The sequence below is a fragment of the Coptis chinensis genome, chromosome 3 (assembly GCF_015680905.1).
Source record: "Coptis chinensis isolate HL-2020 chromosome 3, ASM1568090v1, whole genome shotgun sequence".
Classification (NCBI taxonomy): domain Eukaryota; kingdom Viridiplantae; phylum Streptophyta; class Magnoliopsida; order Ranunculales; family Ranunculaceae; genus Coptis; species Coptis chinensis.
The window spans coordinates 105274988-105300160 of NC_141458.1; the positions used below are offsets into that span (position 1 = coordinate 105274988).

The following is a 25173-nucleotide window of genomic DNA, read 5'->3' on the forward strand; positions in this document are numbered from 1 at the left end:
GTTTGATACTTCATTTTTATAGAGAGTGGTGCAAGAAATTTGAATGACTGATTAATATAATTTTCATATCTCATAGCTATGCATAGTTGCTAATATTTTTTACAATAATTTAATATAACATCACCCGTTCATAGGACGGGTTTGAAAGTTAGTTTATATTCAACACCACCTTTTATCTATCCGAACTAGGGGTGACTTCGGATCGGATCGGATCGGATTAACCTCATTCGGAATTTTTCCAAAAAAATTTCGGAACCTAATATGCTAGCCAAATCCGATCCAATTTTTTTTGGATTCAAAATATATTTCCAATTTGAACTTTTCGGAAATTTCGAATAACTTCGGAAATTTCAGAATACTTGGTAAATTTTCAAAGATCTATTTACTTTCAATTATTTTTGGAATATCATACGCCAATGTTCATTGTAGGGAGAGAAAACCATGTCCACAACACCAATGTACCAATAACAATACGCACTTGTTTATTGAGAAAACCCATTTTCATTCAAACAAGTGATCCAAGAAAAAATGAGAAAAAGAACTTGCAGCCACCAATAGCAAGCATTGCATTATGTTGAGGTCCTGGTATTTGTAATGTTTCAATCTTTTTTTTAGGTGTGTGAAATTGAAGCGTGAAGTATGCGAGATAAATAATAGATTATGGTCTTGGACTCAAAGTGAAGCTTTTACATAATATTCTATCTATTGGAATTTGGCTTTTGGATTGGTGCGGAAGTCATTGTATGACTCAATGACATTTTTTTCATATCATTGTTGTTTGTTATGGCACGGTGTAATGACATGATAGAGTGGTCCAATTCAAGTGGGGAAATAACGGCTAGGTTATATTTTTGTTTTGTTTTGGAAGTAAAAACTAGAAAATGAATGAAGCGGTCGAGATCTAATCAAGTGGATAGTGAGAGAAGTATATATTTTCGGAATAAATTGGCAATAATATCGAATTTTTCGGATCGGATCGGATTTTAGAATTATATCCAAACCGATCAAATTTTTTCGAATTTTCGAAATCGAAAATCGGAAAATCGGCCCATGAAAATTACACCCAAAGCCAGACCAATTTCGGGTCGGATTTCGGAAAAATCGGAAATTCGGCAAAAAGAGACACCCCTAATCCGAACTATTTTTTATTTCACACCAAGAATATACTTGACTTTTCATCTATCCGGTCTTTGTGAATGAGTAAAAAAAAAATAGTGTTCAAGAATTAATTTTTTGACAATTTTGTCCTAGAGTCACTCCCTGATTCCACATATCCATAATAACTATTTTTATTCATGGTAAAGCAAAACGATATGACTTTTGACGTTGTACCACTTGTTGGCAATGACATAACACATAAGGATGAATATGAATTTTAATTTCAACACGTGCTTAGACTTTGATTTCGTGGCCCATCAGTTGGTGCAACTTGATCGTATAGTAATTATAACATTTTGTAAAATAGACAAAGAGCAAGAGTGGGGATGTAGCTCAAATGGTAGAGCGCTCGCTTTGCATGCGAGAGGTACAGGGTTCGATCCCCTGCATCTCCATACAATACAAATTCCTTTTCCACTTTTTGTTAATTTTCTTTTATTATTTCTCATTCGTATTTTGTAAACGTTCGAACTTCGAACTATCACTCACAGCCAAACAGATTATAAGGTACTGTTAATTACTTGTTGTTTAATTTACTGTTTTTCAGTTTTTATTCTTTCTTTTTCTTTGTGGCGTGTTGGACCATCTTCTTTATTAATGTAATCTTGAACTTATCGATCTCTCCATGCTATTTCAAGTTTGCAACGCCTATTTCTAGTCTGGGTTTCGCTATATATGTCCACGTGTACCGTGTACTACATCAATCATAATATTCATTTCTTAACTACTCTGGTTATTTTAGGTGAAGCCTAATGATATGTAACTAGTTATTACGGCATAGGTATGTGACATATTGGACGCAAGTCCTAAATCACTAACTAAATTTAAATACCTGCAAAAATGTGGTATTCCTATTTCCTAGCATCTATGGAGCAGTGGTTACATCACTTTATGTGACATAGAAGCAATTACTAAGCAGATAAAAGTACTAGCTAACTTGATTTGTAGAATAATATGTTGAATTACATTCTTTTCCAGTCTCTTTTTTCATGGTGTTTGAGTGACGCGGTATCTTGGAGTTCCAGTTACTAGGAAATGGGGGTGTTATCTAGTTAGGCTCACAAGGATATGTAAAGTACTTGAAGTAAGTTGTATGGAAATACCTTCCTTTGTGAGACCGGTAAGGCGGTAAACAATGTGATAAGCACAATTTATAATCTCTTCCCAGATGGTGGAACTATTGAATGGTGCTTGGACTGTTTGATCCACAGCATGGGAAGTTTAGGAGAACTTAACCTTAACGTGTACATGCTATCTCTCACTTTTATATAGGTTTATTAAGTTTTTACAAGGCAAGCAAAAGTGCAAAACACCTTGCAGTGAGAAGTGACAACTCTAGAGCAAGACTCAGGCATTGTATTGGATAACAATGCAATTGGACATGTATAATCCTTATGAAGTATTACTCAAGATAGAAAGAAGAAAGGAAGCTACATGAGCTATTTCAAGTTTTTAGCCCAGCTAAGATTTTGTAGATTGACTCCAGTTTATTAAACTAATTCGAAAGGAATTTTGACCAACCGTCATCAATGGTAGTAATCTTAACAATTTAAATGTGATTGCTTCTCTTCCCTTCAGACACTACTTATTGATATGGATTCGACTTTTGAGGACTAGGAAGTTTGATTGTGAAAATGTGTGGTCTTGTGGGAAAATCTCCTAAGAAGAGACATGTATTATGGACTAGGAAACATGATTAATGTTGGATAGATTAGTCATAATAAAGCCCTTAAATTAAGGCTAGTTAAGTTATTTTGCAGAAATTAGGCCAAAGAGAAATATCTTAGAACAAACGCTAGATTTTCCGCTGGTTAAAATTGGAATCATGACGGGTTTGGTGGAATAAACTTTTTGGTAGAACAGTGGAAAACATGAAAAGACATGCAATTAGGAAAGATGCGCTTCCCAACTACCCAAGAGGGAGGTGTTTGCCAAGGTAGAATAAGGTTCTCATGACACCGTTGTTTTTAGACCAGACTCCAGAGGGCACACGACACACCAAGAAACATTTACCTCATGGATTTTTTTTTCCAAGCTCATTTAGGATAAGAGCACTTTCTGGCCAATCTACATGTGCCAGAGCTAGCAAAACACCTATGATACTTGGTGTAAGTGCCTTCTCCAGAAAATTGAAAGAACCCCGAACGAAACAAATACACTCATGTAGCATAAGGTGCACGGAGTCCCTCGAGTCTTCAGTGTCCAATGGGGCTATCTGTCTCCATGGTTTTTTCAACTACAGATAAATCTGACTAGGATATCATTCTCATGCAAGGAACAATAATAAAAACAGGATCCCACAAAGCTTACTTTGAGTATATGCCTTGATATGTGATTCACTTGAATCTACTCTGCTTGCCTTTTCATTTTAACTTTCTTTCACTCTCTTGAGATCATGTTGCATTGTTGTTTACTTAAGATTGGAGTGCCTCTGGTAAACAACTATCTCACCCAAAACCTATATCAATTTAAATAATGTGGACTAGACTAGACAGAAAGTTTCACCATAATAATGCAACAAGCTAGACTCATCATCAAGAAGCTAACATATGTTATTGTGGCAATTAAAGAGTTCGATTTGAAGTAGTCTATTTATCTCTCTACAGTTGCCTGTTCTGAATTTTAAACTACTTCAAAATTAACTGTCTTGAGCTTTGGATTCCTTCCCTCCTTTAGATTTCGATATAACACTTTCTCTAGTATCGTTATGATTGTTATTGTTGTTATTCTCAGTACAATTATGAACATTGGCATGTGACGGTAATTATTTAGTCTTTATCAAAAGATCCAAAATGGTGTTTCACTCCCAGAGGGACATCAAGGGATGCCTGGATGAAGAATGAAGAGTTGCTTGCACATGTCCATGCATATCAAGCTTGATGAATGAACGGTCGTATCTTTCCTGTATCTTTTGTGTTTCAACTTTCAAGTAAATGGTAACAGATTACGTCTCATATGATCCCTGTTATATTGTCATGCATGAATAATGTCTCAAATTGTATCATTGCTATAAACTGTTGAACTATCATCAGACAATGCAACTGGTCATATTTTCATTTCAAGAATCCCTGCCAACTGCCAAGCAAACAGACTTGTTGTATTGAGACAAAACTGTACATGTGATTATGTGAGCATGTGAAGTTAGCATCAGATTCAGAGTTTTTTTTTTGGTAAAGATCAGATTCAGAGTTTTGGATGGTTAACCTGATCAGTTTTCATTTTATTTGGAACTTCAATAGAGGAATGTTAGAGAAGAAAGCCAATCCTTCTCTAACTAGATTCTGGTTCCTAAATAGATGACAGAAGTGAACTTGTCAAAACATATAAATGGTTACTTCAGATCGGAATTCTTCATGTTTAGTCAAATTTGACAATTTAGATTTCCATTGTTTTCTGCTTTAATTTTTTAATCCCAAATACCTTAATCCCATAGTCTGATACATGTTTACTTGGATTCAATGTGCACTCCAATTCCGATTGCTGAGACTAACGGATTTAGATTGCATTAGCATATTTAATCGCTCAGAATCGATTGGGTCATTGGAACTTGGAAGCAAAATGGCCGTGGTACAATATGAGTAAATGACCTTATTCAAATGTACAATTCGTATGTGGGGCACTAGATGCCTGGAGCCTTGAATATTTTAACTTGACTTCTCCATCTACCTATTTTTTGTGGTAACTTCTCCATCTAGCTATGATACTAACAGGGCAGGCTGCCTGTACACATTCTGTTGAGTCTTCAACTGTAAGTCTCATGAAGTACTACACTTCCGAATTATTGTTCATGAACAACTTATCAATATTGCCTTCACTTATCATTAACTAAACTTATCTGAGTTCCAATTCAATTCCATTCCCAGTAACTTAAAAGTTAGAATATCAATATTGTTTTCAGTTTTGATTCTTAACAAACCTTTACCAAGAACCAGACCAAGACTTTTTCATTCCCAATTAGACTTTGATCAACAACATTTACATTGACTTTGATCAACTCCTCTTAATTAGTCAGAGACGGCATGCTTTAATTACTGATCATTAAAAATATTAAATTCTCAAAAGTTCCCACTGTGCCGTCTGATTCCTCTTTCCGGGTCAGATTTGTCCTTCATGCCAGACCTCAACCAAAAAAACGACCTACCAAACAAACCTACATGGGACCCACTTTAACTCTAACCACAATCCTCACATCATCATCAACAGTATCAAATTACAACCTGACAAAACCAAAACAATCCAAACCCTCCACGTGTCAAGGAGCCATTTCCCCAAATGGGATCTAGAAAAGCAAGAGCAAAGTACAAGAAAGCTAGAAACAGAAACTACAACTGAGTCACTCAGTTGAGTCAGCCGACTAATTGACTCAGCTTTCAGAACTAGTCAACTTTGGGTTAGCACAAAGGAGAAGTGTGGAAGAAAGAATCTATTTGGACTAGTTCTTTCTAAACTTCAGTTTGACATACTGTTGCAGTCAGAGACTAAATGCATATTAAGCAGCCACCTTAATATTCTTCACAGATAGTAGTAGTACATAGCTGGTTGTTGGTGTAACTTGCATTTAGCCTCCAGATATAGTTTTGAGAAGTGCGCTCGCAATTTAGTTCATGCTCTAATACCAAGTTGACGTATTACTAAGTAAACATCGCCTTTAGGATCTTAACAGTTGGATTCAAGGACGAAGCGCAATGAGGATACATAGACAAAACTCTGGCCTAGAACAAACAGAAATGTTCCAGGATAGTGCAAAAGATGGCCAATATAATGAAGTTTCAAAGGCCAGGCAGCTGAAAGGAAATCAAGAACTTAATGAGGAGTTACAAATGAAGGCGGATGAATTAGAGAAGCTCTTTGCAGCTCACAAACTTCGGGTTTCTGGTAGTCAGTTGGTTTCGTCGAGGAGAGTCAGTCCAGTTGATGTAGAGGAGGAGGATATTAGTCTTGTTCAGCTACCTGAGAAGGAATTTGAGAGGGGACTAGCTGGAGAAACAGTTGTACTCAATCCGAATAAGAATCTTGTGGAGTTGGGTCGGTTGAATAACTCGAGAGGGAAATTTTATGACCTGTATATGCAGAAAAGAGATGCAAAGCTGAGGGGAGAATGGGATTCAAGAAGAGTTCAAAATGAAGAGAAGATGATGGAAATGAGTGAGAGGCTTGAGTGTTGTAGAGCTGAAATGAATGCCTACTTTGCAGTGTCTTCTGATCAACGGGAATCCACTCTGCAATCCCGACGGCGTGCAGAGAAGTTAAGGTCCTTTGATATGTGTTTAGTCCAGAAGAACAATGAGCAGGTATTTTTAATTTATTAGAAAAGTACTGTATCAACTTTTAATACCAGGTTATAGGATTGAACATTTATGTACATAATCGGTAAACTAGAAGTGATTACTTGTCCTACAATTTTTTTTTTGAAGCTTACTAAATCTACATCCTAATCTTTCTTTTGAAGCTATCTAAATCAATTTTTCTTCTCTGTAGCAAGCAATAGAGACTACTCAGATTCAAGATGGTGGTGTATCTGATTCTTCAGAACAAATTCGTTTTCGAGGAGATACACCCTTTAGTGAGATACATCTAGAAAATGGTTCTAGCAGGAGCACCCAGTCTAAGAAGCTTTCGCAGAGTAGAACATTTTCGTCCTCCATTCCACGCAGTTCAGCACCACCTATTCCTCGACCGTCTTCCAAAGGTTCCAACTTTGGTTCTGCAAGGCGAAGGGTTGTACCAGAAAACCCTGTTGGACAGTCACTTCCAAATTTCTCTGACTTCAAAGAGGAAAGCACAAAACCCTCACCAGGAACGCACAAGGAAGTAACCCGCTCACAGAATACACACATTCCACGGAGCAAGAGCACCAATGGACATTTACCTTCTGCTAAGAAAGATAATGTATGGCGGTCTCAGTCTATGAAGAAGAGCTCTGTAAGTCCTGATAAATCAAAGGAATTTTTACCTCCTAAAGCAAATGGTGCCAATATGACACCAGCTCGAAGAATGGTGAGTCAAAGCCATTCCTCAAGAAGGGTAATGGTATTGGTCCCGTGCAGGGCCTGGTATTGCTAAGCTGAAAGTTACAATTGAATCTGAGACCATGAATGGCGAAGAAGTGTCTAGTCAAATGGTCGACAAGCGGGAGGATTCTTTAGGAATGCTTAAAGAGATAAGTGGAGAAGGTTTCAAGATTAAAAGTACACCTACTGATGTAGATAGTGATGATTCAAGATTAAGCCAAGAATCAGAAAAATCTGGTATTCCTAAATCAGATGGCATTGTGATCCTGAAATCAAGCACTCCTATCAAATCTGACTCGGTAGGTGAAGTTGCTACAGGGCGTTCAACATTCCACAGTTCTGCAGGGCCTATGCAGGATTCACCATTACAGAGCCATGCTCCAAGGAGCTCAAATATGCGTTCTCCGTTTTCTAATATGCACAGGAGATTAGATACTGATGTTTCCATGGACTCTCCAATGGCTAGTCCTGCATCATGGAATTCTTCATCTTTCAGTAAGTTGGAGACTAGTCCACCTCGAACAATTTTAAAGAAATGGGGTCTTACTCAGAAACCAATTCTCCTAGCCAACGCATCTGATCAGCAGTCTCACAGTGTGACAAAAGGTATTAAACGGTTATTGATGTTTGGGAGAAAAACTCGAGGGACAGAGGGCCAGGTAGACTGCATGTCTTCAACAACTTCTGAAGGTGATGATGATACTGATGATGGCCGTTATTTGGCTAGTCGATCATCAGATGATCTCCGGAAGTCAAGAATGGGAATCTCACAAGGTCATTGTTCTTACGAGGCATTCAAGGGTGAAGTCGGATTCATTAGCGAAGAAGGTAACTTCCTGTTGTTTTACTAGCTTTATTTTCACATCCCTCTTTGGTGGATGTCGCAACTAAATGCATGGTTAATGAATAAGAAGACCAATTATCCTACGTAACTTATGAATAACCTTCAATGAAATTTGTTATATAATCTGGTAGTGTCTCACATAAACCCTAATTTCTCACTAATTAAATCACACCAACTCCAAGAGGATTGCAGGGAGATGTATTGTAACTTAATGCAAATAAAGTAACGATACTGTAAAGTTTTTATGGCTTATGACTTAGTATCTAAGGTCAGTCTTGAGGATCTTCATTGTCTGGAACAAAAGTTTTATTTTATGTGTTCCACAGAAGAGAATTAAAATTGATGACTTGCTAACTTGAAATCCTCTTGTTCCATGCAGTTCAAGCCTTGTATAGCTCTATTCCGGCAACTCCAGAAAACTATAAACTGAAGTCCCATCATCTATCAGGGAGTTCACTGACAGGTGAGTGCTTAGTAACACATGCTGCAGAATTTATGTTTTATGATGATTAATTGAGTTCTATACTAATTCTTAAACAAAAGAAGTCAAGCTAATTGAATTACTGATGTGCATCTGCTGAGGGTTGGGGAGGGGAAAGAGGCCTAGCAAGAAACAAAAGTTTAACCTTGTTGAAATTATCATTTGTCTGATCATCTGTGAGATGCTTATTCCTGAATTGTTGCCCATATTTCTTTTTGTTTAATGTTCCTGGAAGTTACATACCTGTCACTCTACTTTACCGTGTTATTAACTGACAGGAAAGCCTCCCCCTTCTTCACCCTCTGATCATTACATTAGTTCTTGGTTTAGATGTTTTATCATTTGTTCTTTTGCCAGAAGCTCTTTAGGTTGATAGACACTGGCATTGTTAAATACAAAATCTGACTATCCTGCCTCTTATGGCCTTCATCATATAAACCCCTCCAACTATATGAACTTGCTATTACCTAAACTTGTTTGGTTAAAAAGAGGATTTTCAGGGTTACTATCCTGAATTTGTTGTTTAAAGTTTCTGTTGTTCTGATTTATGAAATGGATTAATTTATCTCTGCCAATGAGTAACACTTGTTATGATTCGGTACACAAACTGACTTAATTTGTCTTGAACTTACAGCTCCTAGGTCATTCTTCTCATTATCATCATTTCGAAGCAAAGGAAGCGACTTGAAGCCCAGGTAACAACCACTAAAACAGATGTCCCGTTTGTGTTGGTTTTGTATTCATCTGTTGCTGATGGCCATTAAAGTCAAATCTTCGAAAGGGGTATACATAAGTTCAATGTACTTCTTTTCCTCTTCATAAATATGTGAGGTTTTCCATTTTTTCTTGTGATATTGGCCTTTTAGTTGGCAGTATCGATCTGTCGTCACCTACTTAGCAAATAGATGCTGATGTAGAGTACAAGGATTTTATTTTATCATATTTTATTTTTCTTTGATAGCGGATGTATAAATGAATTACACAAGTATTAGGCAAGCATGTTTAGTAAAAGATTTTTTTTGGCGGTTCATTGTTTTCGACTTGTTTGCAGATAATATTGTAAGTATGATAGTGATATGAACAATGCCAAATTTGAATATCGATTGCCCATTATTTGAAGTTTTGAACAGAGCAATCGTTTTTACCCTTGTAAAGTGTTAGTGGAGATATTAGTCAGGATTTAGATGACGCAAAATCAATACATAAGCTGACATTGGGGATTGGGCTCAGTTGGTAGGTTCAGAACTTAAACCAATTCAGACTTAAATAAAGCAGGAGTAGACATTTACAGAGCTTGACTTGAAGAATATGCTCCATACATGATATTATACAATTCAACCTCATCATACGGACTACAAATCAGAACTTAGAACATAATTTCTACAGCAAACCAAGAGTATACTGATGCTCAAGAGACGCAGAGAAATATCTTACAACTTTATTGGCTTACAAAATTCACGTCGATAGGAACAGTAATAAGAAGCGGAAGAAAAATGAATAAAGCACATAAAAAATGAGTCAAAGACTTTGGAGTAGCTTTAGTGTCTCATCTATATGCTTCTCGGGTTGAAATTGGTTATTATAAATCAGTTGAACCACACCTTTCTTGTCAAGAACATATGTCTGTCTCCCAGGTAATGCTCCAAATAAATCTGACGGGACTCCCCATTCTTTTCTGATTTTGTCACCCTCATCACTCAATAATGTAAATGGAAGCCTGTACTTCTTTGCAAATGCCTGTAATCACCAAAACAATTTTAGAGAACAAGAATTCTACATGAGCAGGTGTATGCTGCATAGAAAAACATATAAGTGTTTGCGGAACTGCTATATTTTAGATACTATAAGTGTATAACACAACATCGCATTTACTCTTAAGTACTATCCTCTTGCTTGAATGCTAGAAAGTCACTTGGGTTTTTGCCCAATTTTGTTTCGTTTAGTCTTGTATCAGTTCCCACGACATTGCATTTACTCTTAACTTCTTATGTAATCAGTTTGTTTCAAAGGTTTATTGTTAGGAAGTTAAGAAGCTAGGAACAGTATACCTTGTGTGAAGAAGGATCATCACCACTGATCCCTACGACTTCAGCTCCTGCTTTCTTGAACTTCTCGTATGAGTCTCTAAAAGCACAAGCCTGTATATGAAAAATGATCATTCCCCAGAAAATACAATAACCGCAAGACGCAAATTTAAGTAGAAAGTACACAAGCCCTATTTGATAAACACGATAAAATCTTTATTAACATGAATGCATTTACAGAATCTTAGTCCATCTTCTATTCTTCTACCACATAGAAGCATGTTGGCAAGTGATGAACTAAAATATCGGTAACTAATATTTTTGAATAATAGGCCGAATACCAGTCTTATCCCCCACCCCAAGGATGAACTTAATTGCAATTCAACAAGAATCACTGGATTGGTTGATTTATGATACCTATAGAAAATTCCATATTTGAATAACCATTCTCTTCTCTCTTCTGTTACCATTTTCTTTTATAAGCTGTGTCCTTACTCCACCAACCACTCATAGTTCTCACATTTGATAAATGGAGTTAGTTAAGTGTCAAGAGTTCCTTAGCTCTCTAATCTCTACCATCTCTAAAACATTAAAGTACCAAGAAATACCTGTTTAGTACAGCCAGGAGTTTCATCAGCAGGGTAGAAATATAGAACAATAGGCTTGCCCTTATACTTTGAAAGACTAAAACTCTTTCCATCTTGATCTTTCAAAGTTAATGCGGGTGGAACAGACCCTTTAGAAACCTGCAAAAACAAAAATTACAAAATTACCACACAACATTATACTTCAGGACACATAATTTGCTGTCCCAAGATAAATGTACCTTGGCACAAATGGAAGTTTTGGTTGTAGAAACACATGGGAATGAAACTGAATTAGAAGAAGAAAACGAGAGTTTGAGACCATGAAACTGAGAAGTGGAGAGAATGGAGAGTGTCTTTGAAGATGAGGTCTTGGTGCTTGGAGTGGGAAGTAATGAGGCTGAAAGAGAGTGGGTAGAGAAAGAGAGAGAAGCCATGAGTTGCTGAATGTGGAGAAGAAATGAAATGAGAGGGGGTTTGTGCTTTGTGTGAGTATGAAAAGAGATGGAGATAGATTGCCTTTTGGCGTGGAACATTGCTGACCCTATAGCCTTGAATCCCTTGATTACTGTTATTACCGTTGGGAATCTTCTTTGAACAAAATACCATATCGTACAAAATATCGGCATCCTGAAATATTGAATCAAAGCCCTAAAAGTTGATATATCATATATATATATATATACTAGCATTTCACCTGGCGATGCCGGGATTGTTATTGTTTCATTGTATGCTTTAAACATTTGGGTTTACCTGTATTTTGAGCTTAATTTTTATATAATTATTAGAGTCAACTATACTTAACTGTCTTAGTCCATTTTGTATTTACCTGTATTTTGAGTTTTTTACATGGGATGTAAAAAACTGGAATGATAGATCATTAGGAAACCTTTATAGCTTAAAAAAGGAAGAAAAAGTGTGTCAGTAGCATCCTAAGTAGCGTCCTAAAAGTTGTACTTTTTGCACTGGCGAAGTGCAAGCAGTTGTAACCATGGGAGTGTCAACAACCAGCTCCCAGTTGATCTCACCCCAGTTTCTACCAATTACCTACTCAACCAGGTAAGGCCACCAATGCATAGGCATAATTAACAGCTAATTTCTTTTGTTCCACAACATTAATATAGCATATTGTTACAACTAATACAACGCAAATGTAAGTTCACATATATAAGATACACAGATACTATGTAAACCACTGTAAATTATGGAAGTTCATTCCTGAATAATAGCATTCTTTATTTCATATAAGAAATTCAACCACAAAATAAATATCTTATATATAATGAGAAAATTTGCCGCCGATTATTAGTTCCCGTATTCTCCATTTTAAACCAAACTTTTCAATCAAAAGGGTACCAGAAAGTTTCACCCCCTAAATTTTCGGGGTTCTAACTCTTCGAGGGTATACATGTAATTACCTATTTTCTACGCTAAACCACGTACGAAAGTTAGAAACTGCTCGAGTAACAGATGCACCGTTTCGCTACAATTTTCATGAATAAACAATAAGCCATGTTCTCTTCATCTCTCTTCCTCCAAAAATGCCACCAGTCAAGAAACAAATTCTCTATTCAAATTTGAGAACATGCATGCTCCCTCCTTCTCGAAGAGTTTATTCGAGGTGAACTTCTTCTCATACTTTAGATTCCTAAGTTGCGCTGTCCTTTACTCATACTTTAGATTTCGATGTTTATTACACTTTGTTTTCTTCAATATTGAAAGTCCTGCTTTGTTACATGAACTTAACCACTTAACCATTTAATTATTTAAAGATAGGGTCACGAAACAGTTGCCATTTCTTCTCAAGATCGACGTGTCTGGATTTACGAATCTTATTATTGCGTTTCGATTTCCCGGTCTTCTTACTGCCAAGCGTTTAAAGAATTTTGACCACTCAGTTGCGCACTGCCGCTTCACCGAAAGGGGATCATCAACGGGTACACATCTCTCGTCTCTATTATTTTTTCTTTTTCCTTATTATGGTATTGCGAATTTGATCACAAGAAGATGTGCTTAATTATTATTTACTCAATTTTGAAATCAAAGTTCTCTTGCTATAGGGTTCACTTATTTATAACTTAAACACATTCCGTTTATTTGCTTCCACTTAGAGTGTTGTTTTATTCTGCTCATCAATATTTTTGCATCCTGATTAATTGTGAAGCGCGATGGTTGAATATCACAATTGTTGACCCTAGGTATGACCCACTTCAGAGAATCCTAGCATTTTATTGCTTATTGTTATTCGTTTAATTCATGGCGTAAACCAAATAATTATTGACTCATGATCAGATGATTACTAATAAGTTATTAAGTTATATAATAATGCATTCTTGCGTTACTGGTCCAAAGCCCAGATAAAAGAGGATGGAAAGTGTTACACTGTGATGTTGTATAAGGTAGAATATTACTTTTCCACCGCAGCTTGACGAGGTCTACCAACTCAGGCAAATATGCCCTTTTACAGGTGTTTAGTAATTGTTAGGATAAACCAACTCAAATGATATGCTCTGTCAAATCGCGTGTCAAGAGATAAATGAAGCTAAATGCTCTGTCAAGAGAGAGGCATTCAATCTGCCTGTGGATTGTCGTCTGCATTTTGCTTAGATGACACAATTTGTAAATGAATGCACACTTCGCTGCAATCTATTATGGCTACATTATGACACAATTTGTAAGGATTTTAAATCAGGAACATTTTCTTAGCATCCCTTTAACAAATAAAACAATACATCACGTGATGTATCTTTTTTTTTTTTACTACTTTCTATATTTTTTGACTTAGTACAATGGACTGAACTGTAAATAACTAAATATATTAATAAGGTGATATGTTGTCGATACATTGCATGATATTAGAGCTGATTAAAGTGATATGTTATGCTAAAAATGGTTTTTCCATAGAACCATATATTGGTTTTCCATATTGCTTATGTTCATTAATTGATATTCAGATTCAGCCCTCTGAAGTCTCATTGTTTCTTTTGGGATGTTGCCTTCTACAACAGTTTGTGGTTGACATGTGTGTCATATTTGAGACAATGAAGATGAGATTTTATCGGGATAATCAGCAGATTATTAGGTCCAAGTTGTACCAAGACATTCAGAATGCACTAAACTTTGGGGAGACATGCAGGTACTTTATATTTTCGAACATATCTCCACATAATCTAGCTGCACATTGGCATTCTCCATTTGATATTGTCTATCTATAATATGATACAAATTGATGGCAGAGCTTGAGTACGAAGTTTAGCGCCTGTTGTTATCACCATTTTCACTGGATGTGGATTGGCTCATTAGATAGTACAGTTTAGTGTTGCAGAACTTGCATTTAGCTGAAAATATTTGTTTTATGAGTTCCCAAAGTCATCCCCATATCGCGCTGCCCCTGGAAATTTCCTAGCAGTTAAATTTCATGAATAGACAAACATTGGAATTTCTATTAGGCAGTTTGTTTAGTAGAATGAACATGATCTTTTCATTCTCTTTCAGATAAAAAATCGCCTAATAACCAATCCATCTCAGGTGATATCTTTTTTGCCTTAGGAGTAATGGATCCTCCGCTACTAACGTTATGGATTGTCATAATTTTCTTCGGCGACAGTAAGTTCTGTCTCACAATTTCAATTTGGTTTCTTATTTAGGAGTTTGATAATTTATACGCGCTTCTGTAAATATTAATGACGGTGGCATGCACACTTTTTCACCTGCAAGAGCCTTTTCGAATTTTCACAAGAAGGTGAGATAGCACATTAAGTAGTACAATTTAGTAGCACAGAACGTGCTTTATGTAGAAAATGATAGATTACGGAATTCCCAAAGTCATCCTAACAATGTGCTTCCCTTGGAAACTTCCTAGCAAACTTCCTAGCGATAAATGTTGAGAATAGTTAGTGGACTTATTACTGAAAACCTTAACGGTTTGTGATTTCTAATAAGCAATTGGTTACTAGAATATATGTGATTCCTAATAAGATAAATAGCTTATTAACCAAGCCGTAAAATTGTCTCTGGTGGTTTCTTATTCAGGAGTCTGATAATTTCTGTGCGCTTCTGTAAATATTCATAATTGTGGTTTGCATACTGTTTCACCTACAACGGTCTTTTAAAACTTTTACTAGATGATGGCTCGAAGAAGAAATATTGTTGTGGATAAGTTTCTGCTGAGATGAAAAGAGAGAAGCGCATCAGATTTTCCTCTCAGGAACTAACGATTGCTACCAACAATTTTGCTAACGTTTTGGGCGAAGGTGGGTTTGGTGCACAATTTTAGATAATGAAGCTCCAGTAGCAGTGAAGATTCTGAATGGGAGTTCTGACAAGAGAATTGAAGATCACTTTATGGAAGAGGTGGGTACCATTGGAAGAACCCATCACTTCAATCTGGTTCGACTCTTTGGTTTCTGCTTTGAAAGCTGTGTTTTGCAAGCATGGACTTATGGATAAAGCCTCCAAGGTATTCAAGAAAGGGGACTACAATGTCATCTGCGAACCGAATGCCATAACTCATCATCGTTTCAGATGAAGTGGGCTAAATGGATGAAACCTTGATAACATGGAGGGTGGGGATGGATCAGAAAATTACAACGACCGTTAACATGCTAACAGATCTACACAACGACAATCTTCACTCGTATCTATAATAGTTTAATTGTTTGCTATTTAGGAGTTATGCATAGACTGTGAAGAAAATATATGTTTGTCATCCGTAGTAAGCAAGGGTATGCCAGATCATGTATAAGATTTTGATAGAGCTCATGTCAATGCTGAAATTGTTGCTCGAGAGCTCCTGAGGAAAATGCTTCTTGGAGGATTGAGCCATTTACTATATGAAACTAGCACAGTAGTTTTGGAGTTTTACAAAATTGAGTTACCTGCTTATGATAGAGAAAACACCTAGCAAGGCTTGAAAATTGAAGATTAGTTACCGGTAATTTGTTACACATTGTCCCCATTATATCTATGTTGATAATATATTATTACTTTCACATGCCGTGAATCTTATATCTATTTTTTCTTCTTCTCTTACAAAAATGTTACTCGATGCATTCTTAAGAAATTCTTCACCATATTAAGCATATAACAAAGCTTTGTACTTTAAGTTTTTTTGCAAGTAGAACATCTAACAAAAAAAAATTGAAATCGAATAGTGGGATCTTTTAGCAAATTAATAGTATAATTCAAGTTTCATTTTGCATATCACGTGCATCGCACGTGCCCTTTTGCTAGTAACAATAATAAGAAAAAAAAAAACAATATTGACATGGAATGAATGCGGGTGGTGAACCATTGCTCTCTTCACCACCGTGTTGTCAGCTTTAACTAATGTCCATTTCTGATGCAAGAGGACAAACCAAATTTGCTGCTCCTTTTTTACGTTCACTATATTCCTGCAGAATAGGACTTGCAAAGTTCTTTTCATTCTGTGATCCAATCTCAGTCATTGCCTTAGAGCAACGGGGAAAGCTCTGCATTGAATCTTGACTTCAGCAATGATATAAAAATAGTATTCCGTAAAGAGGTATAAAATGTTACTACTAAAGCTCACTTTCTTAAAGAGGCAACAAATGTAATCATTTGATAGTTTTATGTCATTTGTTTAACACTATATCTAATTGAACCTTCATTTCATTTGGGATTTTTTTATGTTCCAAGAAACACGGTGAATCATTACCTTCCAAAATTTGAAGCTTCAACAACTTTAATTCATATTCTTGACGTTTTCAAGGATTTGAGACAATCATTGACATCTTCCTTATTTCCCTCGTACTTAGCACAGTCATAGCAAAGTACTTAGAATCAGCAGCCAATGATTGTTTGTCATAGTAGCCAGTCATAGCAGAGTGCTTAGCGTCAGCAGCCAATGACTGTCTGGCATAGCAGTACACAAACAGAATAACCTGTCAGGGAAACATTTACTCAGTTGTACTTCTTTATGAAGCAATTCAATGTCATAAGTCTTAAATGTTGTTATGTTTGTGCGGTGTCAATATCTTTCATAATTGTGATATTAGGATATGGAATCTTACAACAATAAACAAACCTCACATTGATAACTTCCATTGATAATTAGTTGGTCGATCAGAGTCAAATTTTTCCACAAAGAACCTCCTCCATTCATTTGTCGTCGTTGTAGATGATACGTTGTCGTACTATTTCTTCTTCAAAAAACTCAGTAAAAAAATATATCCTCTACATCAAACAAAACCAATACTAAGAATATATTAATAAAAAATTGTATATGAAAAATGATGGGTAGTGCAGAGCATGGCGTTAACAACTTCATAGCAGCACCAACCCACATGCAGCAAAGCACATTCACCAGACTTCATGCTTGCAAATGCCTATTGCCAATCTCGCTATCCGATTTTTCTGCCACTAACAAAGAAAAACAATGAATGTACAGAACAATGTTTTAAAGGAATAGCAATAAGTTACAAAGAATCCATTTCACAAAGTTTTTGTGTTTGGACATCTTCTAACCTTAATGCGCAACCGCGATAGTGCACTTCTCCTAATAAATCTGTCAAGACTTAGTTGGCTATTATGAACATACTAACCCTAATTGTGAACAACTCTAAATGGCGAATCAAATGTTTACATAGAATTTACTCTCCAATGGAGTAAACAAAACACATGTAAAAGAATGCCAATAGATTTTGCGTAATTCTGCTTTATAAATGGGTTTCATTGTAGTGCGTTATAGAGCATCAACCAACTAAATAAGTGTTGAGCTGCGTAAAACGAAAAAAAGTGGATGAGAATATTTTAAATGGACCATCCCAGTTACGATTATGACATGTTTGGTAAAGCTTTTTCTGCTGAAAGTAAACCCAAGAATAGTTTTAAATGATTAAAGCTGAAAAGTGTTATTGTTATAAAAAAAACTAAGAAGCCCTAAGTAGGTTACAAAATCTTGTACGCACAACTTAAAAAACATCACAACTAATTTTGAATTCAAGACTGCAAAATAGAAGCTAATAATTAAACATCATAGATCTTTCTTTAAATATTCCATCATTGAAATATTCATGATATGCATAGAAAGTTCAGAATATGTAAAATACAAAGTATGTGTTATGAATAAGATTGGAAGTTAACCTGTTCACTAAAGCCTGCATTCCGAGACATAACTACACCCCCATCGGGTTCCAGTGGTGGCCATTGAAGTTAGTCTGCAAGTGGTAATGAAAGCCCCCATAAGTTTACAATCTATAATAGTAATTTAGTAAAGATACATATAATTATGCAAGCAAAAGTTGCTTTTAAGCTAACTTTGTCAAAACAGCCGGGCTTCATAAAAATAAGTAACCGAAAAAAAAAGCTGAAAAAAAACATATATATAAGCCAAACAAATATAAAAACCTTATACTTGTCTCAACTGTGAGAATATGCTCCAAAAAGGCTCTCTTAGTTCGTTAGCTCCATGATGGCAGAAACAATATCACCATCAGCAGCCTTGAACGCTTTCACTGCCTTTGATCTTGACACACCAGCCTGCATCATCACTAATTTTGTCTTTTGGCTCTACCCCTGTCTCATCCACATCTTCATCGTCCTGAGCCATGGCTGATGACTCTGGTTTGGAGATAACATGACTGAGATCAGGAGCCTTGAATCGGCTCCGCACGGCCGGGGTCCCAGGTTGTGAGCTCAAATCCTCAATCTTTGCCTCCCCAAATATGACATAGGTATCGATGTTGGGATCTTAAATACGCCCGGTTTTGAGATGACAAACAAAATCGGAGACAAAGAATGTGAAAAATCATTTAGGAAAGCATTAATAAAAAATAAAATCCAAAATTCACTTTCGCATTTACAGATAACATTTTTCAAAAGCTTAAGCTAAAGGCATGTGACCAACATTCTTGCTCTTCTTGATCGTGGACGCTGCTCGCACTGGGGATGGCTTTCATTCCAAGTTTCAACATTGCCTTGCGACTTTTTTTTTCGCTTCTGCTTTGATCTACCACTGCCATCTCCATGTCTTGCATACAGTGCATTGTAAAGTTTCAAAGAAAGTTTTATCACCTCATCACAAACCATAATAAACCATAATGTCTTCAAACAATTTGGTAAATTTAGATAAATGACGAAAAATACATCTATTTTCACGATTTAAATTTATGCCATAATCCATGAGTCAGTGGAGAATGCTATTGTTATGAAAGGAATTTAACTGAGAATCCATCTCAAAACACAGTCTAGCCAACATTTCCTTAAAATGAAGGCCATAGTAGACACTGATACTTTAACCACAATTACCTAACCATCTTTATTGGTCTCTGTTCCTGCCATGTATCTTCAAACTTGTGCTGCGTGCTTTCCATCTAGGCTCTATAGTGCACTATCACATCGGATGTGATCTTCGTATAGCCCATGTTATGCAATTCGTGTTATATATAAGGGTTTGATCTCAGAGAATTCAAATAAATATAATATACTTACAAAAGCATGTGGAATACTTGGATGGGTTCTCGCCACGACCTTCCTTGATAATTGTCTTAGTCACTTTCTCATGAAGGATTATAGCTTCGGAATCAACCCGTGGAGGACTTTTATTATCATCTTGAGATGGTTCCCCGTGAACAAATGCAGCATTTTCAATAATTGAAACGACCCCCATTGTTGAGATGGGTTAGAAAGTAGAAATATTTGACGGGGTGTAAACAAAATAAGAATAAGACTTCGAATCCTAATCAGGTGTATTATTCATGAATGGTATTGGGTGGGTTTCTAAGTTTCGAGAGGCCTAATCGATCTTGAGATTGTGATTTGTTTGGAGATTTGGTGAAGGTATTTGCAGGTTAGAGAAGATGAAGCTAGATCTAGAGGAGAAATAGGGTGTTTTATTTTTTTTGGTTAATAGTAGTTGAAGGTGTTTTGGGTTTTTAGGATTCCTAATTGAAGTTGAAGTTTTTTTTAAGATTCAAATCATGTGTCTGAATGATTCGCAGTGATCGCGAATTGGTTTAAAGATTGGGCGTGTAATTGTTTTGTTCTTATTATATGTATCTCGAGAATATCTATCTAATCTCTAGCAAATCCAACGTCTGATCTATTTTGTAGTAGGGACCGACTCGCAAATAATTAAACTACTGTCCTGACTTTTAATTAATTCTGTGTATCCACTTAAAAATTGTACTCACGTGGCGCGCTTAGGAGCATTTTCACCCACTGTGCAATAATGGTTTTATATATATATATGAGATGAAGGGTTGGAGATTGGATTTCAGGAGATGGAGAATTGGATACAGAGATTAAAAAGGCATAGAGAGTGGAGAGGAAGAGGGAGGAGTTACTGACGAAGAAAAGAAATAGTGGAGAAAAAAAAAAAGAAGACAGACTGACAGAAACCAAATGACATTTTAGCCCCATACCTCCCCCATAATGTTCGCTCTGCCTCACTTGATTACAGAATTTTGTACTTTGTGGGTATTTTTGAAATTTTGAATGTATTGTGTGGCAGAACCGCAAGTAGTCCAACTCGAATCCTCCAACTGGAGAATGTCCATATGTAGAGAATATCCATATGTATAAGCAAGCTTTAATTAGGAATGTGTTACTGTCTATCTTTTTCTTGTGCGTTTGGAGTAAATTAGAAGGTGTTTTTTTCCCAAGAATGTCTCTTTCAAAAAAATCAATCAAAAGAATTGGTTACTTACCTGAAGAAATAACATCCGACGTTCCATCTGCTTAGAATTCCTAGAAAAGATATCATCAGATTCAAGTCTGTTAGCAAGTCGTGGTTCTTCTTAGAACATAATTTCTACAGCAAACCTAAAGTATACTGATGCTCAAGAGACAGACAGAGAAATACCTTACAATTTTAGTATACAACTTTATTAGTTTACAAAATTCACGACAACTGTAACAGTAAAAAGAAGAGGAAAAAAAAAGTCAAAGACTTTGTAGTAGCTTCAGTGTCTCATCTATATGCTTCTCTGGTTGAAATTGGTTATTATAAACCAGTTGAACTACACCTTTCTTGTCAAGAACATATGTCTGTCTCCCAGGTAATGCTCCGAATAAATCTGACGGGACTCCCCATTCTTTTCTGATTTTGTCACCCTCATCACTCAATAATGTATATGGAAGCCTGTACTTCTTTGCAAATGCCTGTAATCACCAAAACATTTTTAGAGAACAAGAATTCTACATGAGCATGTGTATGCTGTTGAGAAAAACATGTCTATGAACAGTCTGTCCAGGGGTTATATATTAGAAGACAGAGCGCGCACGCGGTCTGACATAGAATAACTGGAGCGCACACCGCCTTCCATTCCAGTATCGCAGCTTGTACCGTTTGTTTCCCATTTGTTTTAGGATTTCTATTAACGTAGATAGAAACAATGTGTACGTATTAGGAACTTGTAATCTATATATAAACAATTGTGTAAATAGTAGAAATCAATCAAGTAAATATTCTCTCAAATCAATCTCTCTCTCTCTAATTTATCATTATAGGTGTTTGCGGAATTGCTATAATGTAGACGCTATAAGCCTATAACACGACATTGCATTTCCTCTTAAGTACATTCCTCTTGCTTGAATGCTGGAAAGTCACTTGGGTTTTTGCCCAATTTTGTTTCGTTTAGTCTTGTATCACTTCCAACAACATTGCATTTACACTTTAAGTAATCAGTTTGTTTCAAAGCTTAATAGGTAAGAAGTTAAGAAGCTAGGCAATGTATACCTTGTGTGAAGAAGGATCATCAACGCTGATCCCTATGACTTCAGCTCCTGCTTTCTTGAACTTCTCGTATGAGTCTCTAAAAGCACAAGCCTGTATAGGAAAAATAATCATTCGCTAGCAAAAATACAATAACTGCAATATTATGGTAGACACAATAAAATCATTAATTATTAACATGAATGCATTTACAAAACCTTAGTCCATCACTCCATCTTCTACCCAGGGGCGGAGCCAAGGGTGTGCAAGGGTCCTCATCTGCACACCCTCAACTTACGGAAAAAAAAAGTAGAATTAGTACAAAAGAAAAACTATGCGACCTCTAAAACAACAATAAAATATATACCATCTCTTATATCCCTTTGATTTGTTAATTTCATATTAAAATTAAACTGGTTTTTATTAAGTTGAGAGCACCATAACATATTCCCAAAGTGAAAACACAAGTGAGTGAACAATCACACACACTGACACACTATATATCAACTTCCAAGCCTATTTCGTTTGGGAAGTTCATCTAATTTCTCTTTAGCAAATTCTATTATATATTTAAACAAAAGAAAGTCGTCAACTAATTAGCTCCCAGCACATCACGGAAGTGGCGTAGTTAAACTGAAAACAAAGCATTGGTCAAATAATAGTGTGGTCACATACATCGAGAAGGAGATACATAAGAGCATTGGTTCTGAGACGATATGGGATGTGATCATGCAAGTATGCAACGCTACAAGAAAATGGATCTTTGTTTTTGTTGTGTACGTGTACTTGAAAATCTTTCGTGTACGTGAATTAAGTTTTTGGAAAATTTTCTTTTAATGTTTCAAGTTAATCAAATAGCACCACTTAAATGATTCAGCCAAAAAACCAAGACATACCTGTTTAGTACAGCCAGGGGATTCATCAGCAGGATAGAAATATAGAACAATAGGCTTTCCGTTATACTTTGAAAGACTAAAACTCTTTCCATCTTGATCTTTCAAAGTAAATGCTGGTGGAACTGACCCTTTAGAAACCTGAAAAATGTAAAATTACAAAATTTACCACACAACTCAACATACATTCCAACACTACATTTTAACATAACTTGCAATTCTGAGATAAATGTACATACCTTGGCACAAATGGAAGTTTTGGTTGTAGAAACACAAGGAAATGAAACAGAAGTAGAAGAAGAAAACGAGAGTTTGAGACCATGAAACTGAGATTGTGATGAAGTGGAAAGAATGGAGTGTGTCTTTGAAGATGGGGTCTTGGAGCTTGGGGTGGGAAGTACTGAAGCTGAAAGTGAGTGGGTAGAGAAAGAGAGAGAAGCCATGAGTTGCTGAATGTGGAGAAGAAATGACAAGAGATGCAGATAGATTGCCTTTTCGCGTGGAACATTGCTGACCCTATATAGCTTTGATTACTGTTACTAGCCAAATACACGTGCATGTGCTGACGTGCATGTGCTGACGTAACTGAGGTTTGTACTGTGTTCTTCTTTCTGTCGATACATTAGTGGTCACTCTGAAGGCCAGATAGGTATGGGCTTAGGACCTTAGGTCTCTCTCTTTATTTGATATAAGAAAACAAAAAACAAAACAAAAAGAAAAAACAAAAACTGAAATACAAATTTTGACAATTTTATTGACTTTTGTTTTTATGACTGGAGTGTATTTTGTTTTTATTCACTTTTGGTGGCTCAAATGGTTTAATCTGTGACGTGTCAAAAAATTATGCAAAGTTATAACTGACAAAGAGTTTATTTGGCTAACTCACCACATTTGCAATACAGTGCAATACAGGGGTTTATAACTATAGTCACCAACTTTGGCAAAAAACTGATATGAAATGCAGAAGTGATTATCTGGTGAATATTTTGCCTAGTTGATTTCAAGGTGAAACTCATTACTGAGATAGTGGATGACTTGTTAACTTCGGACAAGATGTTGGATTCCGTCTGGATTACAAAACTCACCAGACGGAATCCAATAATCCGTCTCGCTATATGTCTTTTTTTGCCAGACGGAATCAAACATCCCGTCCGGAGTCCTAACGGCTAGTTCACCAACGGTCAGAAAATCAAAACGGTAAAAAACTGTCAAAATAAAAAAATTTGGTATATATTCAACATTTCTTTCATTTCAACTCACACTTCCAACAATCATATATCATATTTCTTCTTCCTTAAAATCAATTCTTCAAAAAATCAAAATATCAAATGGCATCAACTCAAGCATCTCAAGTAAGTGGTAGCACTCAAGCAAAAGCAAAAACTCACTTTAGCATGTCCGAAAATCAAACTCTATGTCTTGCTTGGATAAAAATTAGTGAAGACTCTATTGTTGGTGCTTTCCAAAATGCAAAAGAATTTTGGAATCGTATAACAAACAAGTTCAATCAAGCACGTGGGTCGGATAGGTTCGAATTAGTGGTAGATGAAAATATATTTCCAAAATGATGAACAAGTTCGTGGCAATTGTGAATGCGGTAGAGGCTCGACATGCAAGTGGTACAACAATACAAAGCCGGGTAATTACAACGTTGTCAATTTGGAATTTATTGATTATCTTAGTCTTAGTCTAATTATTTCCGTCTTAGTCTAATTATCTTAGTGTATTTATTATTTCCATTTTAGTTTTAGTCTAATTATTATCTTAGTCTAATATAATTATTATTTTAGTTTAATTATCTTAGTCTTATTTTAGTGATTATTTTAGTCTAATTATTTCTATTTTATTTATTAGTTGTCCGAGGCAAGAATGACGTAACAACTACAAGAAAAAACGGCTTTTTCACTTGATCATTGTTACGTTATACTCAAGGATAATCCAAAGTAGAGTAACGTTTTTGAGACAAGGTCAAGCCGCCCTACAAAGGGAAAAGGTCACAAAAATGATGGTGAAGATTCAACATCTAATTCACCAAGTGTTGGTGGAGTTGAATTGGAGGGTTCTCAAGAAATGGAGCGTCCTCTTGGATTGAAGAAAGCCAAGCCCAAGAGGAACCAAGAAAAATCAGTTGGTATGTTGGAGGGTTACTTTACACGTTTAGAGGATACATTTTCACAGGATGTAAATGAAACACAAAAATGCTTAGAACTTAGGGAAAGGGAACTTGCATATGGTCAAAGAACTGTGATGGCAAGAGAAGAAAAAAATTGGATTCAAATGGAAAAAAATCAAGTTCAATTGGAAAAAAATCGGCTTCTAAAAATGCAATATGAAGCTAAGATTTTAGCGACCGATACAAGTGTCCTCCATCCCGATACCAATTTTTAATCGAGCAACAACAAGTTGAAATACGTGCTGAATGGGCAAGGGATAGAGGTGGTTCTAGCTCTAACTAAGCGTATGTAATATCTAGTATTTTATTTTAATTAAAACACTATGTATT

At 36.0% G+C, this 25173-nt stretch overlaps 3 protein-coding genes, 4 long non-coding RNA genes and 1 other non-coding gene across 13 annotated transcripts; 4 read left to right on the forward strand and 4 right to left on the reverse strand.

The window, feature by feature from the left end:
• Nucleotides 1–1480: 1480 nt before the first annotated feature.
• Nucleotides 1481–1553, forward strand: TRNAA-UGC (transfer RNA alanine (anticodon UGC)). Its single transcript has one exon. It is a non-coding gene; the product is annotated as a tRNA-Ala (tRNA).
• On the forward strand, nucleotides 1525–4223 carry LOC147512532 (uncharacterized). The gene is made up of 2 exons (XR_015217215.1): nucleotides 1525–1665; nucleotides 3892–4223. It is a non-coding gene; the product is annotated as an uncharacterized LOC147512532 (long non-coding RNA).
• A 1348-nt stretch (nucleotides 4224–5571) lies between these two features.
• On the forward strand, nucleotides 5572–9524 carry LOC147512533 (uncharacterized). Its single transcript, XM_086598739.1, has 5 exons — nucleotides 5572–6449; nucleotides 6637–7159; nucleotides 7206–7997; nucleotides 8393–8476; nucleotides 9129–9524. Exons 1-5 carry the CDS (start codon nucleotides 5844–5846, stop codon nucleotides 9191–9193), a joined length of 2070 nt encoding a protein of 689 aa, XP_086454865.1. The 5' UTR covers nucleotides 5572–5843; the 3' UTR covers nucleotides 9194–9524.
• Nucleotides 9525–9788: 264 nt separating this feature from the next.
• LOC147512534 (peroxiredoxin Q, chloroplastic-like) lies at nucleotides 9789–11613 on the reverse strand. Its single transcript, XM_086595575.1, has 4 exons — nucleotides 11345–11613; nucleotides 11127–11264; nucleotides 10543–10632; nucleotides 9789–10231 (listed from the first exon to the last, which is right to left on the reverse strand). Exons 1-4 carry the CDS (start codon nucleotides 11537–11539, stop codon nucleotides 10013–10015), a joined length of 642 nt encoding a protein of 213 aa, XP_086451701.1. The 5' UTR covers nucleotides 11540–11613; the 3' UTR covers nucleotides 9789–10012.
• Nucleotides 11614–12992: 1379 nt separating this feature from the next.
• On the forward strand, nucleotides 12993–16139 carry LOC147512535 (uncharacterized). Of its 3 annotated transcripts, none has more exons than XR_015215009.1 (4): nucleotides 12993–13039; nucleotides 14057–14238; nucleotides 14631–14708; nucleotides 15135–16139. It is a non-coding gene; the product is annotated as an uncharacterized LOC147512535 (long non-coding RNA). The 3 variants fall into 3 exon arrangements; XR_015215007.1 differs by having other exon boundaries at nucleotides 15227–16139; XR_015215008.1 differs by having other exon boundaries at nucleotides 14111–14238; nucleotides 15227–16139.
• A 201-nt stretch (nucleotides 16140–16340) lies between these two features.
• Nucleotides 16341–17445, reverse strand: LOC147512536 (uncharacterized). 4 transcript variants are annotated; one of them, XR_015217218.1, is made up of 4 exons: nucleotides 17408–17445; nucleotides 17154–17297; nucleotides 16780–17005; nucleotides 16341–16573 (listed from the first exon to the last, which is right to left on the reverse strand). It is a non-coding gene; the product is annotated as an uncharacterized LOC147512536 (long non-coding RNA). The 4 variants fall into 4 exon arrangements; XR_015217219.1 differs by having other exon boundaries at nucleotides 17404–17445; XR_015217217.1 differs by having other exon boundaries at nucleotides 17387–17445.
• Nucleotides 17446–18206: 761 nt separating this feature from the next.
• Nucleotides 18207–18717, reverse strand: LOC147512537 (uncharacterized). The gene is made up of 2 exons (XR_015217220.1): nucleotides 18471–18717; nucleotides 18207–18280 (listed from the first exon to the last, which is right to left on the reverse strand). It is a non-coding gene; the product is annotated as an uncharacterized LOC147512537 (long non-coding RNA).
• A 2195-nt stretch (nucleotides 18718–20912) lies between these two features.
• On the reverse strand, nucleotides 20913–23162 carry LOC147512538 (peroxiredoxin Q, chloroplastic-like). The gene is made up of 4 exons (XM_086595576.1): nucleotides 22910–23162; nucleotides 22674–22811; nucleotides 21802–21891; nucleotides 20913–21224 (listed from the first exon to the last, which is right to left on the reverse strand). Exons 1-4 carry the CDS (start codon nucleotides 23111–23113, stop codon nucleotides 21006–21008), a joined length of 651 nt encoding a protein of 216 aa, XP_086451702.1. The 5' UTR covers nucleotides 23114–23162; the 3' UTR covers nucleotides 20913–21005.
• Nucleotides 23163–25173: the final 2011 nt, after the last annotated feature.